Source organism: Salvelinus namaycush, chromosome 9 (assembly GCF_016432855.1).
Source record: "Salvelinus namaycush isolate Seneca chromosome 9, SaNama_1.0, whole genome shotgun sequence".
In the NCBI taxonomy this organism is placed as follows: domain Eukaryota; kingdom Metazoa; phylum Chordata; class Actinopteri; order Salmoniformes; family Salmonidae; genus Salvelinus; species Salvelinus namaycush.
In genome coordinates this window covers 40,623,379-40,643,475 of record NC_052315.1, presented here as the reverse complement: position 1 = coordinate 40,643,475, position 20,097 = coordinate 40,623,379, and the positions used below count along the sequence as shown (strand labels likewise).

General features: G+C 43.7%; 1 protein-coding gene across 3 annotated transcripts in view; it reads right to left on the bottom strand.

Moving 5' to 3' along the window:
- LOC120054067 (liprin-beta-1-like) overlaps positions 1-20,097 on the bottom strand; it is an 84,786-nt gene that overhangs the window by 40,892 nt on the left and 23,797 nt on the right. For all 3 annotated transcript variants that reach the window (XM_039001440.1, XM_039001442.1, XM_039001441.1), the window contains exons 3-8: positions 18,304-18,515; positions 10,822-10,911; positions 10,164-10,277; positions 9,908-10,033; positions 6,303-6,395; positions 4,773-4,890 (exon numbers count right to left, since the gene is read on the bottom strand). In XM_039001440.1, coding sequence (XP_038857368.1) covers positions 4,773-4,890; positions 6,303-6,395; positions 9,908-10,033; positions 10,164-10,277; positions 10,822-10,911; positions 18,304-18,515 — 753 coding nt within the window. The remainder of the gene's footprint in view (positions 1-4,772; positions 4,891-6,302; positions 6,396-9,907; positions 10,034-10,163; positions 10,278-10,821; positions 10,912-18,303; positions 18,516-20,097) is intronic.

Genomic DNA, 20,097 nt, shown 5'->3' with positions numbered 1-20,097 from the left:
TCAAAGTAGCCACCTTTTGCCTTGACAACAGCTTTGTACACTTGTCATTCTCTCAACCAGCTTCACCTGGAAGGCTTTTCCAACAGTCTTGAAGGAGTTGTGCTTAGCACTTGTTGGCTCCTTTTCCTTCACTCTGCTGTCCAACTCATCCCAAACCATCTCAGTTGGGTTGAGGTCGGGTGACTGTGGAGGCCAGGTCATCTGATGCAGCACTCCATCACTCTCCTTCTTGGTCAAATAGACCTTACACAGCCTGGAGGTGTGTTGGGTCATTGTCCTGTTGAAAAACAAATGATAGTCCCACAGAGTGAAGGAAAAGGAGCCGACAAGTGCTCAGCACAACTCCTTCAAGACTGTTGGAAAAGCATTCCATGTGAAGCTGGTTGAGAGAATGCCAAGAGTGTGCGAAGCTGTCATCAAGGCAAATGTTGGCTACTTTGAAGAATCTCAAATATTAAATATTTTGACTTGTTTAACACTTTTTTGGTTACTACATGATTCCATGTGTTATTTCATAGTTTTGATGTATTCACTATTATTCTACAATGTAGAAAATAGTAAAAATAAAGAAAAACCCTTGAATGAGTAAGTGTGTCCAAACTTTTGACTGGTATTGTATTTCTAGCACACAATGACTACATTAAGCTTGTGAATCTACAAACTTGTTTGATGAATTTGCAGTTGTTTGTGATATTTATGCCACTAACTTTCTCACTAATTGGTTTTCACGATTGATTCATGATTATCCGTAATCATAGTAGCATCCACATGAATGTAGAAGTGTTCAAGTTCATATTATATTCTTATTTAAAATAAGTGACTCCAAAATGACACAATACATTATTTACCATGAATTTATACGCTATTAAGTGAATCAGACATATTAGTACTGTGCCCCTGGAGCAAATTAGAGTTAAGTGCTTTGCTCAAGGGGACAGACAGATTTTTCACCTTGTCAGCTCGGTTATTCAAACCAGCAACCTTATGTTACTGGCTCAATGCTCTAAACACTAGGCTACCTGCCACTCCACATGCATTGTGCTTTCATTTCTGAACGGTAAAATAGATACAGTGCATTCAGAAAGTATTCAGACCCTTTGACTTTTTACACTTTGTTACATTGCAGCCTTATTCTAAAATTGATGACACTGTTTTACAAACAATAACCCATAATGACAAAGCAATTGTTTTTGTTTATTTTTTGCAACAAAAAAACAAACTGAAAGATCACACAAGTATTCAGACCCTTTACGTTGAAGCACCTTTGGCAGATATTACAGCCTGGATTCTTCTTGGGTATGACGCTACACGCTTGGCACACCTGTATTTGGGGGGTTTCTCCCATTCTTCTCTGCAGATCCTCTCAAGCTCTGTCGGGTTGGATGGGGAGCGTTGCTGCACAGCTATTTTCAGGTCTCTTCAGAGATGTGCCACCACCATGCTTCACCGTAGGGATGGTGCCAGTTTTACTCCAGATGTGACGCTTGGCATTCAGGCTTAAGAGTTCAATCTGGGTTTCATCAGACCAGACAATCTTGTTTCTCATGGTCTGAGAGTCCTTTAGGTGCCTTGTGGCAAACTCCCAGCGGGCTGTCATGTGCCTTTTATTGAGGAGTGGCTTCCGTCTGGCCATTCTACCATAAAGGCTTAATTGGTGGAGTGCTGCAGAGATGGTTGTTCTTCCGGAAGGTTATTCCATCTCCACAGAGGAACTCTGGGGCTCTGTCAGAGTGACCATCGTGTTCTTGGTCACCTCCGTACATTTTAGGATAAGGCTGTAACGTAACAAAATGTGGAAAAGGGGTCTGAATACTTTCCGAATGCACTATGAAAATAGGCTCAAATAAAAGGTGAAATTCTGTACTGTCGCCTCAAAACATTTGATCTAAAATCCCAAATGCTGGAGTATAGAGACAAATTAAGTTTTATTTACAAATAAATACGTAGGGGAGTGTCTTTCTTATTCCTTAGGGCAGCCTTAAAGCACAATCCGTAAGTTTGATTCCCATTGTAATCAATATGTTGTGTAGAAAGTTTTTGAGGCTGTTGAAATCACAATACCAAAGAGGCGCAGGTGAGTTCATTTGAACAGCATATATCTCTTGTTGTGTGCAGGTTGCGTTTCACACTATTTGCATTTGAACTTCATCTGGTTGCCACACAGAACAAAAAACAAACAGATTTCATCTTTAAGATATTTACATTAAGTCAACTTACTCTATGTACTTTAAGAATGGTAAAGGCCAACCTTTCTGCAATATAAACCACTGATATCATCTTTTCATTCACCTCCTTGAGTTCTAAAATACCGGTGGCTGAACTGATAATAAAACAATTTCACAGAGTATACATTGTATTAAATAGCTTTCCAATGGGTTATGGAGAAGCAAGGTTCAGATGGGTCATTCATGCCCATACATGCAACAGTGACAGTTGTGCAAGAGCAAATAATAATAAATACAAGCATTGATAAAACCCATAACCTTACGTTTCTCTTTCAGCCTCTTTTTAAGAGTTTCATCTGGGTGAGAGACTAAACAGGACACAGAATTACTGTATGAAACAAAAACTGGCTCCAGATTCTGAAGACTGTCCATCATGACTTCTGTCAAGACTGGATTCTTTGAAATCACGTTGATTTGGTCACAAAATATGACAGACATTTCTGAGATATTATTTTTTAAGCATAATAAGACATAAATGCTCATACATGCTTAGAACACATTATAATGCATTATAACTGTCGGCTTTACGTAAAGCTTTACCAAAATGTTATCATCTGGGCTTAAATGGAACATGTTTGTCTTATAGGGTTGGTTTCTCAGACACATATTTAGGCTAGTCTTGGACAAAGAACCACATTTGAAAGACATAATAATAACACAGTATTATAATAATTAGGTGGGTGCTTACATTTGTCCTATTGGAAAATAGTTTTTTGTTTGTGCATATCCCACTACCTGAAACACCCTCAGAGAGTGGGGTCACTGCCTGGGATCAACCATTGTCGGCGGCGAGCGACCCTGGGGCAATTATGGTTAAGTGCCTTGCTCAAGGGCACAGACAGATTTTTTACCTAGTCGGTGCGGGATTCGAACCAGCAACCTTTCGGTCATAACCGCCATCGATAAAAGACAGTACTGTGCAGCCGTCTTCATCGACCTGGCCAAGGCTTTCGACTCTGTCAATCACCATATTCTTATCGGCAGACTCAGTAGCCTCGGTTTTTCTAATGACTGCCTTGCCTGGTTCACCAACTACTTTGCAGACAGAGTTCAGTGTGTCAAATCGTAGGGCATGTTGTCCGGTCCTCTGGCAGTCTCTATGGGGGTACCACAGGGTTCAATTCTCGGGCCGACTCTTTTCTCTGTATATATCAATGATGTTGCTCTTGCTGCGGGCGATTCCCTGATCCACCTCTACGCAGACGACACCATTATGTATACTTCTGGCCCTTCCTTGGACACTGTGCTATCTAACCTCCAAACGAGCTTCAATGCCATACAACACTCCTTCCGTGGCCTCCAACTGCTCTTAAACGCTAGTAAAACCAAATGCATGCTTTTCAACCGTTCGCTGCCTGCACCCGCACGCTCGACTAGCATCACCACCCTGGACGGTTCCAACCTAGAATATGTGGACATCTATAAGTACCTAGGTGTCTGGCTAGACTGCAAACTCTCCTTCCAGACTCATATCAAACATCTCCAATCCAAAATCAAATCTAGAGTCGGCTTTCTATTTCGCAACAAAGCCTCCTTCACTCACGCCGCCAAACTTACCCTAGTAAAACTGACTATCCTACCGATCCTCGACTTCGGCGATGTCATCTACAAAATAGCTTCCGATACTCTACTCAGCAAACTGGATGCAGTTTATCACAGTGCCATCCGTTTTGTTACTAAAGCACCTTATACGACCCACCACTGCGACCTGTATGCCCTAGTCGGCTGGCCCTCGCTACATGTTCGTCGTCAGACCCACTGGCTCCAGGTCATCTACAAGGCTATGCTAGGTAAAGTGCCGCCTTATCTCAGTTCACTGGTCACGATGGCTACACCCACCCGTAGCACGCGCTCCAGCAGGTGTATCTCACTGATCATCCCTAAAGCCAAAACCTAATTTGGCCGCTTTTCCTTCCAGTTCTCTGCTGCCTGCGACTGGAACGAATTGCAAAAATCTCTGAAGTTGGAGACTTTTATCTCCCTCAACAACATTAAACATCTGCTATCTGAGCAGCTAACCGATCGCTGCAGCTGTACATAGTCCATCGGTATATAGCCCACCCAATTTACCTACCTCACCCCCCATACTGCTTTTATTTATTTACTTTTCTGCTCTTTTGCACACCAGTATCTCTACTTGCACATGATCATCTGATGATTTATCACTCCAGTGTTAATCTGCTAAATTGTAATTATTCGATTTATTGCCTACCTCCTCATGCCTTTTGCACACATTGTATATAGATTCTCTTTTTTTCTACCATGTTATTGACTTGTTTATTGTTTACTCCATGTGTAACTCTGTGTTGTTGTCTGTTCACACTGCTATGCTTTATCTTGGCCAGGTCGCAGTTGCAAATGAGAACTTGTTCTCAACTAGCCTACCTGGTTAAATAAAGGTGAAATAAAATGCCCGAACGCTCTTAAACGCTAGACTACCTGCCGCACTTCATGCTTTTAGTCTAGGACTAGGCTTAATCTGTGTCCGGAAAACCACCCCATAGAGTAAAGACACAGAGAAACAGTGAATATGGTCCATGATCTCACCTCTGTCTCCACTGTCCATGCCACCCGGGGTGATGGCTCTGAACCCAGTATCGCCGTGTAACCTCCTCACCTCTCTGTCCCTTCCCTCCAGCTGCCTCCTCAGCATCACCAGCTCCTCCTGCTCAACACACAACAGTTAGTCATCCTCCCAAAAAACACTGAGTGCATTCCAGACCGACTAAATTGCAGACGTTGCATTGCCAATGGCTGTGTGCCACGTCATCGACTGTGCAGTAGAGCATCAGATTACTATATCGTATGGTGCAGTTAACTGATATGTTAACCACCTATGCAGGCGTTGTGAGATCTGGCAGGCGTCTGCAACGTAGTCAGCCAGGAATGTGGCCACTGAATTATCACCCCCCCTCCCTATTTTACCCCCTTTCATACCCAACACCCATCACCAAAAACAAACCACAACAACCATTCAGATGCTGACTTGGCAGGCAGAGACAATGGTCACACCTGCTCTGGGTGTATGTGTTTAAGAGTGGGAGGTGGGGATGTAGGGGTCAGTGCAGGGGTCTGGGGTGGTTGGGTCTGGGGTGGTTGATGTCTCAGCAAGTGCTGGAGGAGCCGTTTTACATGGCAGTGTCAAAATAGCCGGATCCCAGTCTTGTTTGTACTGTCTTGCCAACTCAATTGACGTGACAATGACAACAGGTGTTGGCAAAACAGCACAAAAATATCTGGGACCAGGCTAGCGTCAAAAGGTCATGGGATAGAACATCAAGCATGGATTCTTTCAAAACAAACTAAAAGGCAAACTGAGAAATTAAACAATCTTTCAGATGGCATTTCATCCATTAGAAGAAGGGACGGAGGAAAAGAAAGAAACAAATGAGGTCAAAGAAAGCCAAAAAGCACAAGTAAAGTGGTTTACATGTGCTACAGTATATGCTTAAACTGGGGCCTTGTGGGTGTCGCCTAAAGGAAGGTTTATTTTAGGGTTTACATTTACGTTTAAGTGCTTTGGCTTTGTCACTGGCACCAAAAAAATTAGGAATTTAATCATTTGGATCAGTGTGTTTTAGATTATTTTTTGGTAACACACCCCTTTAATTTCATCTAGAAATAGGTAAAAACAAAAACACAAAAACCAGCAGTTGAAACAATCTTGCTCAAAAACCAAAAACTAAACCAAAGTAGAAAGACATTAGATGGCAACAAGCAGAAACCCTGGGAGAAGCTAACCTTCAGTGCCTGCAGTTTGTGCTCGTTCCTCTGTTTCTCATACTGCATCTGGCCCACTTTGATTTTCAGGCTAGAAAGCTTGGCCATTAGCGACTAGTAGCAGTGGAGAGGGAGGTAAGCCAAGGAAAAAGAGAAAAAGAGAGATGTCATAAGAGAAGCGATGCCAAAAAGGAGGAGGGGATACCCAAAGAGTTGACAAGTAGTCAAAAGAAAAGGATATACGTGTAAAGAATAAATGGCTAGCAAAAAGTTCCTTTTGGAAGTAGATAATTATCTGCAGAATTATGCTTACGTACTGCAGTGTAGGTAGGCCAACCCTAACTCATGATAACTAACCTTAGTGGATTTCAGTTTCTTCTCATACTGTAGTCTTTCACTCTCCATCTCAGTCACTTTGTACCTCAGCTCATTAATCTCCAGACCCATGTACTGAGAGGGGAGAGAAAGACTGCCTTACAATGGGGAATGAGGGAAGCTGTATACATGCTAGTTAAATCAGAGAATTTCTCAGAAGTAAAAGGAGTCAGAGCAACAGTCACCCTGATGGCTTGATAAATCAGTAAGATAGCACATGATCCCAGAGGAACAAGCAATGTAACATACATTAAAGACGAACTGAAACATTTTAGAAAGTTAAGGTGATTTTGATAACCAAATATGATAAAGTAGTATGTTCCTAGCCTTACTGAAAAACTAATGTAAAAACTTTAGAAAATAGCCTCATCCGACTACTGCATGCCGTCATCTTGATCAATCAATTACATTTATTTATAAAGCCCTTTTTATATCAGCCAATGTCACAAAGTGCTATACAGAAACCCAGCCTAAAAACCCAAACAGCAAACAATGCAGATGTAAAAGCACATTGGCTAGGAAAAACTCCCTAGAAAGGCAGGAACCTAGGAAGAAATCTAGAGAGGAACCAGGCACTGAGGGGTGGCCAGTCCTCTTCTGGCTGTGCCGGGTTGAGATTATGACAGTACATGGCCAAAATGTTCAAACATTCATAGATGACCAGCAGAGTCAAATAATAATAATCACAGTAGTTGTAGAGGGTGCAACAGGTCAGCACCTCAGGAGTAACCTTGATAACATGTCATCAATGACATCACTTGAATGGTTAATCTGAAAGGCATCCCAGATTACAATGCATGTTAGTAGCCTCACTGAGAATGTCTTTATTTTGACAACAAAAAATATGAAAGTGCTTTTGTGAAAGGCTATCCTTTTAGAGTAACATGTAACATGACATGAACGCTAAATTGACAAAAACATTTATACTGTGCAAGGTCAGCTATCATATCTAGTAGAGGTCGACCGATTATGATTTTTCAACGCCGATACCGATTACTGGTGGACTAAAAAAAGCCGATACCGATTAATCGGCCGATTTTTTTAATGTATTTGTTATAATGACAATTACAACAATACTGAATGAACACTTATTTTAACTTAATATAATACATCAATAAAATCAATTTAGCCTCAAATAAATAATGAAACATGTTCAATTTGGTTTAAATAATGCAAAAACAAAGTGTTGGAGAAGAAAGTAAAAGTGCAATATGTGCCATGTAAGAAAGCTAACGTTTAAGTTCCTTGCTCAGAACATGAGAACATATGAAAGCTGGTGGTTCCTTTTAACATAGGAGCGGACACTTAGCTACAGACCGGTAGGGATGTTAACTCTTTCATAACACTTAGCTAGCTAGGTTGCATTGACTGAAAACTAGGTTTTTTAGCCAGCTGTTTATAGCCCAGCAAGCTAGATAGCCTTTCCTAATTTGGCACATTTGAAGTCCCTCACCGCAAACCATATTGAATACTGTTTTATGTACACAATATCTGCCTGCAAAAGTGACTATTATTGTTGGCATTACCATGCAGTTAGCTAACTTAATAAGCTTATTTTCTGTTAGCTACCTTGCTGGCTAACAAAGCCTGATCCGATGCCCATGTCAAAACTACTGTAATGTTTAACAACTAGACCTTGCTCGCTAAATGAACACAAAAACATATGCAAGTGGGGCTTTGACTGGACTATACAGGATTGATGACGCAAGCTACATGCTTTGTTATTCTGGACGTCATGCATTTGGCTAGCTTGCTAATGTTAATGTCGGGTAACAGTTAACGTTAGATCCGATGCCCCTGCCGATGTGAAAATCACTGTAACGTAACCTACAGCTGAATGAGCTCAAACACGTATGCAAGTGGATTTTTGACCTGACTATAGGCTTGTTAACATTATAGGCTTGTTAACACTGCGCCTCCCGGGTGGCGCAGTGGTCTAGAGCTGCGCCACCAGAGTCTCTGGGTTCGCGCCCAGGCTCTGTCGCAGCCGGCCGCGACCGGGAGGTCCGTGGGGCGACGCACAATTGGCATAGCGTCGTCCAGGTTAGGGAGGGTTTGGCCGGTAGGGATATCCTTGTCTCATCGCGCTCCAGCGACTCCTGTGGCGGGCCGGGCGCAGTGCGCGTTAACCAAGGGGGCCAGGTACACGGTGTTTCCTCCGACACATTGGTGCGGCTGGCTTCCGGGTTGGAGGCGCGCTGTGTTAAGAAGCAGTGCGGCTTGGTTGGGTTGTGCTTCGGAGGAGGCATGGCTTTCGACCTTCGTCTCTCCCGAGCCCGTACGGGAGTTGTAGCGATGAGACAAGATAGTAATTACTAGCGATTGGATACCACGAAAATTGGGGAGAAAAGGGGCTAAAAAATGTTTAAAAATTATAATAATTTTTTAAAAAACATTGTATTTTGTTTTTCAATCTCAAATTAGTAATTTTCACTTTAAGTTTATTAACTTCTTGATCAGTCTTAATTAAAAAGCCATGAGTAAAGTAGGTGCGCGGACGCTCTACCATTACCATGACGTTGTTTCAATATGGCTGCGGCAACATCTCTCTGAGCTTACTAGGCGCTCAAAAAACATCTAGTATGTTCTAAAAGCATTTTCATAACATCACGTTCAACAAGGTTACCTAACATGGACATGTAAAACAATGTTGTAGGTTGATTGGAGCATATCAGTTCCACTTTAAAACTTGGCCTTGGTTTTCATTTTGATTAAAAATTATATTTTGAACCCTGATGAAGGCAGCTAAGGTGTCGAAACGGGTTATTAAACGGGTTATTAAACGTATTGCATCGGAGCCATTAGAGTGTGTGGCTTTTCCTTATCAAAGTAAATTGTAACTTCATTCTTTTTTTTTATCAAAAGAAGCCTATACCGAGAACCATATTATAGTTTTCTCCTACATAGTCCAAGGCTATAGTACTGATCCCCATGGAGACCATATCTGTTCTGGAGGGACTGCTTTGCAGAGACAGTAGAAATCCCAAAGCAGGTTAAGAGATGTGACAGGAAAGTGCCTCTGGTGGGGAGTGCCTCTGTGCTCTGCTCTCCCAGATAGGCTGTGAAGCGGAACATACTGGACAGCAGCCCACTGTTCCAGTGGACTGGAAGAGACGGCTGTGCCACAACAACAATAACATGACGTGTTTGAGAGCTGTCCAAGAATCCAACACAGTTCAATGGAGTCCAAATTCACAACCCTCTGTTCTCCTTTTCTTCAAACTTCCACGTAAACAAGATATGAACATCACCTTTTGTTCATTGTTTGCAACCATACAACCAGAGGAAAAATACATCTTCCAATTTCCTATTATCAAAGCCCTGAAGCTTCACATTCATGTAAGAGCAACTCATTCATACCGTCAAACATAACACAATTACAGTGCCTCTGGCCATGGCAAGGCTGACAAGGCTGTCTCTATTGCCCCAACACACTACGGTTTTGAGCACATGATGATGCAAGCCTTCCCTCCCCCAAACAGGTGTCAGGCAGCATGAAAGGGTAAGTGTGTGCATGTCAGAAAGAGAGAGGGAGAGAGAAAGACTAAGAAGAATCAGTCCTTAAACAGAGGCCTCCCATCACATACCTCACTGTCCCTGAAGTCAAAGTGCAGTATGTCCTTCTCAAATGAGTTCAGCTTCAGTTTCAAGTTCGACACCTCAGCCATTAGTTCCAGTTTCTGAGTCTCTAGAGTCGTTCTGCATAGGAGCTCCTGCGAAATAACAAAACACGCTAAATATAAACACACACACAGCTTGCTTGCTGGGTTTTGTTGTTCAGCAGCTTTGACAATATAACTTCAACAAAGACCCATTTTCAGGGGCCGTCTCGGCCAAACTGACCTGTTGTAGCATCTCCTCAGTTGCGTTCAGTTTCTCCCGGTGTTCATCCAGACACATGTCCAAGTCCCTTATCTTCTCCCCCTGCGCCTCCACCTGGTCTGTCAACACACTCACCTGCACAGGAACACAAGGGTGACACTAAGTAACTCTTATACCTGTGTAGTTACTCTGTCATTACAATTGTAACATTAACATAATTATGGTGCATAGTGCTTTGTATTTGCAAAGTAATGACGTTTATTGAGTTTTTGTTATTACACCAAGTTTATCATATAGCCCCGTCCCAGATCTGTTTGTGCCGTATAGCCAACTCCTATGGTGGTTGTCATTCCCAAACAATTTTGTGAGTTGGCTATATACCACAAACAGATCTGGGACCAGGCTACATTCATTACACTTCATTGCACTAAAAAGCCACTTAGCATTTGATCGCAGACAGTTGTTACTGAAGAGGGTCACTGCAGACCCCATGGATTGTGTGTGACAGACCATCAATGCACGGATAGAGGGGTGCTGGAGACGTTCAGAACCTCCTAGATCAACTGACCGCGACAGCCTAGACTAATCAAAAATATTGTAACATTTAATGAGCCTAATGGCTCATGCTGCCTGGGTAGGACAGCTACTAGCTGACATGTTGTTGGGTACTGTACAGTACCTGAAGCACCAGGGATTCCTTGTCACCCTCCAGTCGAGACAGTCTCTCCTGGTAGAGGTCACCACCCATGGAAATGTGGTGGCCATTGGACTGCAGGCAGGCATAGAGAAGACAACATGGAGTCAGTGAGAGTGTGACACATGGGATTGGTCTGTGAGTGTTAACATACAGACTCCAATTGTCACTAGTGACAGACTTAACAAATGTTAATCAAGTTATGAGTAGCTGTCCATGGTGGATGCAATATTAGTTATGGGTTCTAAGAGTAAGCCTCTACTACACTGGTAAGACTGGTGACATGCTCAGTGCTTAAAGTTGCACTATGCAGAAATCGCTCTGGTTGGAAATTTCCTGGTTGCTAAAACTCTCGCCTAAAAGTTTGCTTAATTTCAGTTTATGTGACAAAAAAAAGGTCAAATGTAGAGAATCATTGTACCATCTAAACCGCTGTGAAATATATATTCCATAACGAAAAATACTGTTGTTCCAGCTGGCGTACAAACCGAAAGTAAAAACGGGAAGCATAGGAATAGAGCCTAGCACATCTATCGTTTCTTAGACTTGCTTTCAAGTAGAATGATAGATCAATAACTCACATTGCTATGTGAATTTGGTCAGGTTGCCCAAAAAGTAACATATTGTCACTAATGTAGCAAGATAAAGTCAGATAAACCTAAAGAGTTGTGTTGTGGCACTGGAGTATTTTAAGGGTGAACAGGGCATATTTTAAGTACCTTGAATACGGACAATTATCAGACAACAATCGCACATGAGTCTTCGAGTGACAGCTAGCATGATTGATGTTGCATTTGCCCTTTCCTTTGCCAGCAACACCTTAAATGGTCAAAGAGAGAACAATTTCCAGAGACTAGTGTACACACAGAGAGTTACAGCATTACACAGAGGCTCTGGCATTTCCCTGGCCCAGAGCCTAAATCTCAGTGCTCTCTCCACAGCATACTGTTGGTTCTCAATCCCAACACATCAGTGGGTTGTTTCTCACAGCAGTCTGAAAACACCTGGGTTGTATCTCACATTTCCAGGGGAATACTAACTACAGCATATTGTAAGAGTTCAGGGAGATATTTGCTTTGTACATTCAGAGATGCGGTTCTTGGACAATGGAGCCTGATATTAGAGGTGTTTTTGAAACGCTCAAAGCGAGGACAGGCTGAAGAACTGTAAGCAGGCTGAGGATGTACCAGATGGGCTTCAACTAGTTTGTTTGAACCAAGACTTAAATCTGCCCTTACCATCAATATTACTTGCCAACGTACAATCATTGGACAATAAATTAGACGAGGTACGAACACGAATATCCTACCAACGGGACATAAAAAACTAACATCTTATGTTTCACCGAATTGTGGCAGAATGGCGACATGGAAAACATTCAGCTAGCGGGATATACGCTGCACCGGCTAGACAGAACAGCACACTCCGGTAAGAAGAGGGGGGTGGTCTGTGTATATTTGTAAACAACAGCTGGTGCACGAAATCTCTAGATTTTGCTCGCCTGAAGTAGAATATCTCATAAGCTATAGATCACACTATTTGCCAACAGAGCTTTCATCAAAAATATTGTGGCTGTTTATTTACCACCAGACAGACGCTGGCACTAAGACCGCACTGAGTCAGCTGTATAAGGAAATAAGCAAAAGGGTAACCGCTCACGGCGCACCTAGTGGCCGGGGACTTTAATGCAGGGAAACTGAAATCAGTTTTACCTAATTTCTATCAGCATGTTAAATGCGCAACCAGAGAGAAAATAAATTCTAGCTCACCGCCAACTCCACACACAGAGACACGTACAAAGCTCTCCCACGCCCTCCATTTGGCAAATCTGACCATAATTCTGTCATCCTGATTCTTGATGACAAGCAAAAATGTAAGCAGGAAGCACCAGTGAATGTCTATAAAAAAAAGTGGCAAGATGAAGTAGATGCTAAACTACAGGACTGTTTTGGTAGCACAGACTGGAACATGTTCCAGGATTCTTCCGATGGCATTGAGGAGTTCACCACATCAGTCACTGGCTTTATCAATAAGTGCATCGAGGACGTCATCCCCATATTGACTGTATGTACATACCCCAACCAGAAGCCATGGATTACAGGCAGAATTCGCACTGCGCTAAAAGGTTAGAGATGCCGCTTTCAAGGTGCGGGACTCTATCCCAAAAGCTTATAATAAATCCCGCTATGCCCTCAGACGTACCATCAAAAAAAGGCAAAGCACCAATACAGGACTAAGATTGAATCATACTACACTGGCTCTGATGCTCGTCGGATGTGGCAGGGCCTGCAAACTATTACAGACTACAAAGGGACGCACAGCCGCGAGCTCCCCAGTGACACGAGCCTACCAGACGAGCTAAATCACTTCTATGCTCGCTTAGAGGCAAGCAACACTGAGGTACGCATGAGAGCATCAGCTAGTCCGGATGACTGTGTGATCACGCTCTCCGTAGCCAACGTGAGTAAGACCTTTAAACAGGTCAACATTCAAAAGGCCGGATTACCAGGACGTGTGCTCCGGGCATGTGCTGACCAACTGGCAGATGTCTTCACTGACATTTTCAACATGTCCCTGATTGAGTCTGTAATACCAACATGCTTCAAGCAGACCACCATAGTCCCTGTGCCCAAGAGCACTAAGGTAACCTGCCTAAATGAAAACAGGCCCGTAGCACTCACGTTCGTAGCCATGAAGTGCTTTGAAAGGCTGGTAATGGCTCACATTAACACCATTATCCCAGAAACCCTAGACCCACTCCAATTTTCATACCGCTCAAACAGATCCACAGATGATGTAATCTCTATTGCACTCCACACTGCCCTTTCCCACCTGGACAAAAGGAACACTGACATGAGAATGCTATTCATAGACTACAGCTCAGCGTTTAACACCATAGCGCCCTCAAAGCTTATTACCAAGCTAAGGATCCTGGGACTAAACACCTCCCTTTGCAACTGGATCCTGGACTTTCTGACAGGCCGCCCCCAGGCGGTGAGGGTAGGTAGCAACATATCTGCCACGCTGATCCTAAACACTGGAGCCCCTCAGGGGTACGTGCTCAGTCCCCTCCTGTACTCCCTGTTCACCCACGACTGCATGCCCAGGCACGACTCCAAAACCATCATTACGTTTGCAGACGACAAGTGGTAGGCTTGATCACCGACGAGACAGCCTATAGGGAGGAGGTCAGAGACCTGGCCGGGTAGCGCCAGAATAACAATCTCTCCCTCAACATGATCAAGACAAAGGAGATGATTGTGGACTACAGGAAAAGGAGTACCGAGCACACCCCATTCTCATCGACGGGGCTGTAGTGGAGCAGGTTGAGCGCTTCAAGTTCCTTGGTGTCCACATCAACAAACTAGAATGGTCCAAACACACCAAGACAGTCGTGAACATACCCTACATTACATACCCTACATTACTCATCTCATATGTATATACTGTACTCTATACCATCTACTGCATCTTTCCTATGCCGTTCTGTACCATCACTCATTCATATATCTTTATGTACATATTCTTTATCCCTTTACACTTGTGTGTATAAGGTAGTAGTTGTGGAATTGTTAGGTTAGATTACTTGTTGGTTATTACTGCATTGTCGGAACTAGAAGCACAAGCATTTCGCTACACTCGCATTAACATCTGCTAACCATGTGTATGTGACAAATAAAATTTGATTTGATTTGATTTGATTTGAAGAGGGCACGACAAAACCTATTCTCCCTCAGGAGACAAAAGATTTGGCATGGGTCCTCAGATCCTCAAAAGGTTTAACAGCTGCAACATCGAGAGCATCCTGACTGGCTACATCACTGCCTGGTACAGCAACTGCTCGGCCTCCGACCGCAAGGCACTACAGAGGGTAGTGCGTACGGCCCAGTACATCACTGGGGCTAAGCTGCCTGCCATCCAGGACCTCTACACCAGGCGGTGTCAGAGGAAGGCCCTAAACGACCCCAGCCACCCCAGTCAGACTGTTCTCTCGCTACAGCATGGCAAGCAGTACCGGAGCGCCAAGTCTAGGTCCAAAAGGCTTCTCAACAGATTTTACCCCCAAGCAATTTGGGGGTAAATTTTAAATAAGCAATTTGAGCCTTCACCTCTCAGTACAAGAATAGACTGACAAGTTCCAGAAGAAAGGTCTTTGTTACTGGCCCAACGCTCTAACCACTAGGGTACCTGCCGCCCCTTCAACCCCAACCAACATTGCCCCTAACCAATAGGTAAAGGGTTTCTATATTACTACTTTAATGCTAAAACTGACCAGCAAATGTCGGTGATAATGCAGCACCTCATACCATACGTATCCTTTAAATAGCAGCAGAACTCATCAAGATACCATCCCAGATTCCCCACGACACAGTCTCTGACAGGTTGTCTGTAGTGACACCGGAGGGAATAACTCAGACGCCACAACAAAAAGATGTCCCGTGTGGTTCTAACCTTTTCTCAACCTAAATCAGGACACAGCAACAGCAGGCTTATATTTATACACGCTATGACATATCTGGACAAACACCAGTCGTAACGAGACACCGCTGTGGAGACTGATGTGACAGGAGGGATGTAATCAGAGCTGAACATCACCTATAACGGATAATAACATTCGTCTCCCATGTCTGTGTACAGTACATCTGTCTTATTGACATTCTCCTAGTCCTCTTTTATCTAATCACAGATGTGTGTGTGTCTCACATCAAGTGTGACAAGGGATTTAAAGTTAATACACATGGCTTATAGTAGGTGCTAAATATATCAAAGTAAATATTAGTTGACCAATGAAACCAGGAAGACTTTCCTCACAATACAAAAAATTAAACCACATTGACCCATTGAGATTATCATTATGATCATGAGTGGATGTATACGAAACAGCAACATATTCCCTATATATTTTTATTTATTTCACCTTTATTTAACCAGGTAGGCTAGTTGAGAACAAGTTCTCATTTACAACTGCGACCTGGCCAAGATAAAGCAAAGCAGTGCAACACAAAGAACACAGAGTTACACATGGAATAAACAAACATAGAGTCAATAATACAATAGAAAAAAAGGTCTATATACAGTGTGTGCAAATGAGGTAGGATAAGGGAGGTAAGGCAATAAATAGGCCATAGTGACGAAATAATTACAATATAGCAATTAAACTGGAGTGATAGACGTGCAGAAGATGAGTGTGCAAGTAGAGATACTGGGGTGCAAAGGAGCAAAATAAATAACAGTATGGGGATGAGGTAGTTAGATGGGCTAATTACAGGTGGGCTATGTACAGGTGCAGTGATCTGTGAGCTGCTCTGACAGCTGGTGCTTAAACTTAGTGAGGGAGATATTAGTCTCCAGCTTCAGTGATTTTTGCAGTTTGTTCCAGTCATTGGCTGCAGATAACTGGAAGGAAAGGTGGCTGAAAAGGGAATTGGCTTTGGGGGTGACCAGTGAAATATACCTGCTGGAGCAGGTGCTACGGGTGGGTGCTGCTATGGTGACCAGTGAGCTGAGAAGGCGGGGCTTTACCTAGCAAAGACTTACAGATGACCTGGAGCCAGTGGGTTTGGCGACGAATATGAAGCGAGGGCCAGCCAATGAGAGCATACAGGTTGCAGTGGTGGGTAGTATATGGGGCTTTGGTGACAAAACGGATGGCGCTGTGATAGACTGCATCCAATTTGTTGAGTAGAGAGTTGGAGGCTATTATGTAAATGACATAGCCGAAGTCAAGGATCGGTAGGATAGTCAGTTTTACGAGGGTATGTTTGGCAACATGAGTGAAGGATGCTTTGTTGCGAAATAGAAAGCCGATTCTAGATTTAATTTTGGATTGGAGATGCTTAATGTGAGTCTGGAAGGAGAGTTTACAGTCTAACCAACCACCTAGGTATTTGTAGTTGTCCACATATTCTAAGTCAGAACCGTCCAGAGTAGTGATGATGGACGGGCGGGCAGGTGTGGGCAGCGATCGGTTGAAGAGCATGCATTTAGTTTTACTTGCATTTAAGAGCAGTTGGAGGCCACGGAAGGAGAGTTGCATGGCATTGAAGCTCGTCTGGAGGTTAGTTAACACAGTGTCCAAAGGGCCAGAAGTATACAGAATGGTGTCGTCTGCGTAGAGGTGGATCAGAGAATCACCAGCAGCAAGAGCGACATCATTGATGTGTACAGAGAAAAGAGTCGGCTCGAGGATTGAACCCTGTGGCACCCCCATAGAGACTGCCAGAGGTCCGGACAACCTGCCCTCCATTTTGATACACTGAACTCTCTGAGAAGTAGTTGGTGAACCAGGCGAGGCAGTCATTTGAGAAACCAAGGCTGTTGAGTCTGAATGTGGTAATTAACAGAGTTGAAAGCCTTGGCCAGGTCGATGAATACAGCTGCACAGTAATGTGTCTTATCGATGGCGGTTATGATATCGTTTAGGACCTTGAGCGTGGCTGAGGTGCACCCATGAGGCTGAGGTGCACCAGCTCAGAAACCAGATTGCATAGCGGAGAAGGTACGGTGGGATTTGAAATGGTCGGTGATCTGTTTGTTAACTTGGCTTTCGAAGACCTTAGAAAGGCAGGGTAGGATAGATATAGGTCTGTAGCAGTTTGGGTCTAGTGTCTCCCCCTTTGAAGAGGGGGATGACCACGGCAGCTTTCCAATCTTTGGGGATTTCAGACGATACGAAAGAGAGGCTGAACAGGCTAGTAATAGGGGTTGCAACAATTTCGGCGGATAATTTGAGAGAGGGTCCAGATAGTCTCGCCCGGCTGATTTGTAGGGGTCCAGATTTTGCCGCTCTTTCAGAACATCAGCTATCTGGATTTGGCTTGGGCATGTTGCTGTGCAGGGCTGTTGACCGGGTTAGGGGTAACCAGGTGGAAAGCATGGCCAGCCGTAGAAAAATGCTTATTGAAATTCTAAATTATCGTGGATTTATCGGTGGTGACAGTGTTTCCTAGCCTCAGTGCAGTGGGCAGCTGGGAGGAGGTGCTCTTATTCTCCATGGACTTTACAGTGTCCCAGAACTTTTGGAGTTTGTGCTACAGGATGCAAATTTCTGTTTGAAAAAGCTAGCCTTTGCTTTCCTAACTGCCTGTGTATATTGGTTCCTAACCCCCCTGAAAAGTTGCATATCGCGGGGGTTATTCGATGCTAATGCAGTACGCCACAGGATGTTTTTGTGCTGGTCAAGGGCAGTCAGGTCTGAAGTGAACAAAGGGCTATATCGGTTCCTGGTTCAATGTTTTTTTAATGGGGCATGCTTATTTAAGATTGTGAGGAAAGCACTTTTAAAGAATAACGAGGCATCCTCTACTGACGGAATGAGGTCAATATCCAATATTCCAGGATACCCGGGCCAGGTCAATTAAAAAGGCCAGCTCGCTGAAGTGTTTTAGTGTGACAGTGATGAGGGGTGGTCGTTTGACTGCAGACCCATTATGGATTATATAGTGCACTACTTTTGACTGGTCTTACCATCAGGTGTCCCTGCTGCAGCCAGTCCACCAGGCTGTCTGCGGTGGCGTCAGGGATCTGGCAGCGCAGGCCCTCCCTCTCCTCGGTGTCCATCAGTTCCAGCACGCCCCGGAGGTCCTCCAGCAAGTGCAGCGCCCGCAGGCTTCCCAAGAAGGGAGAGGTTGGTGACTGGCAGTCAAACAGGCCGTTGGAGTAGTCCATGGACTTGGAGCCTGGGTGGGGGGGGGGGGCACTCAATTAGATAGTTTCCATAGTTTAAAGATAGAGCATCTTTCACCATTTGCAACTAGCCTCCCCATGAGAGAGGGACAATGGTTCAGTCTTTCATAAGGTATACTTGTAGGTTAATGGTATAAGTTAATCAATTGATTATTTGTGTCCAATATCGATGTTATACCCACATAACAAGGGGAGTTTATTTTAGCCCAAGAAAGAGGAAATTCTGTGCAATCATTCTGCAGTGTATGGTACATATAATGGGTGCACGCCAGCACTGCATTTCTAAACAATGCACAAAGCACAGGCCAAACACCAATGAATAGTGGAAAGTAACTCTTGGTTTGACCATTAAATCATGCTCCCTGTTACAAGAATTAGCCAACATGACAAGTGTGGAAATCTAGCTACTTAAAGCCAAATCGCTTTACACGAGAGACTATAGGAAAACAGCTGCGGGAGACCGAGAGATCGAGAGAGAAAGAGATAGTGAGAAAGAGAGAACTTGAATGAGGACAGTAGAAAGAGTTACATGGGAAACGTGGACCTGGACATCATGTGATCGGAAAGTTAACAAAATGTCAGACCTATAATTAACCCAAAGCAGAAAAATAGGTCCAGGCTGACTCTGGGCATTAACATTATACTAATACAATCATACAGCAGTACTGAAATGGGCTTCTCATAGATTCACTCATCAGCTACTAAATGTATAAAAACACAACCGAAGAAATGTCCACTTCCTGAAGAGAAACCTTTATGGAGATTAGCCTGACAACAGTTCTGGCCTGAAAACATGCTAATCATCAAAAAGAGTTAAAGGGAAACTTCACAGCTACACACCATTTGGGGTGTTTTTCCAGTCTACTTTTTTGGGTCGCACAGATAGAGTTCAACCAATGATGTCATCGGTTGATTGAGCCTGCTGTCTGATCTAAACATGAATGGAGTCGTGTTCTGTAGCAATTGTGGCCCGCAGGGAGTAGATATGGTTGTCCTTGTTCAATAGAGCCATTGGACTTGTCTCAGTTATGTTCCTATCTGCCAGGATATTGTAGGATATCTAGGATGACTCATTTTCCCTCACTTTGTAAATACTACAGCCTGACGGGAGCCCTTTTCCTTGTTCCAATTGTGTTCCCACCCTCGAAGGCGGGCTTTTCAAAATGGGGGAAACACTAGTTTATACAGGTTCATGGGAGCTATGTTACTGTGCACCGTCTATCCGAGATTGCTAAATAATTACAATGGCTGCTTCCTCTTTCTATGTTCTTTTACATAGGAACACACAGCCATATTTAATTGATCCGGAATATATTGAGAAGTTGAGACAGCGAGAACAATTATTGTGAGACCAGCAAGCAGCGGCTGCTGCAGCCGCCACCGCTCCTGGGAGAGCCACGGTTAGAAACCGACTGGTGGGCCGTCCAGCCATGTAGACCAACGAGGAATGTCTGTAATGCAACAAATTCAATCACAGACAGTTCTTACTGGAGAGGGTCAATGCAGACCCCATGGATCATGTGGGTGGCAGACCATCCGTTTCGACAAACAGATAGAGGGGTGCTGTAAACATCT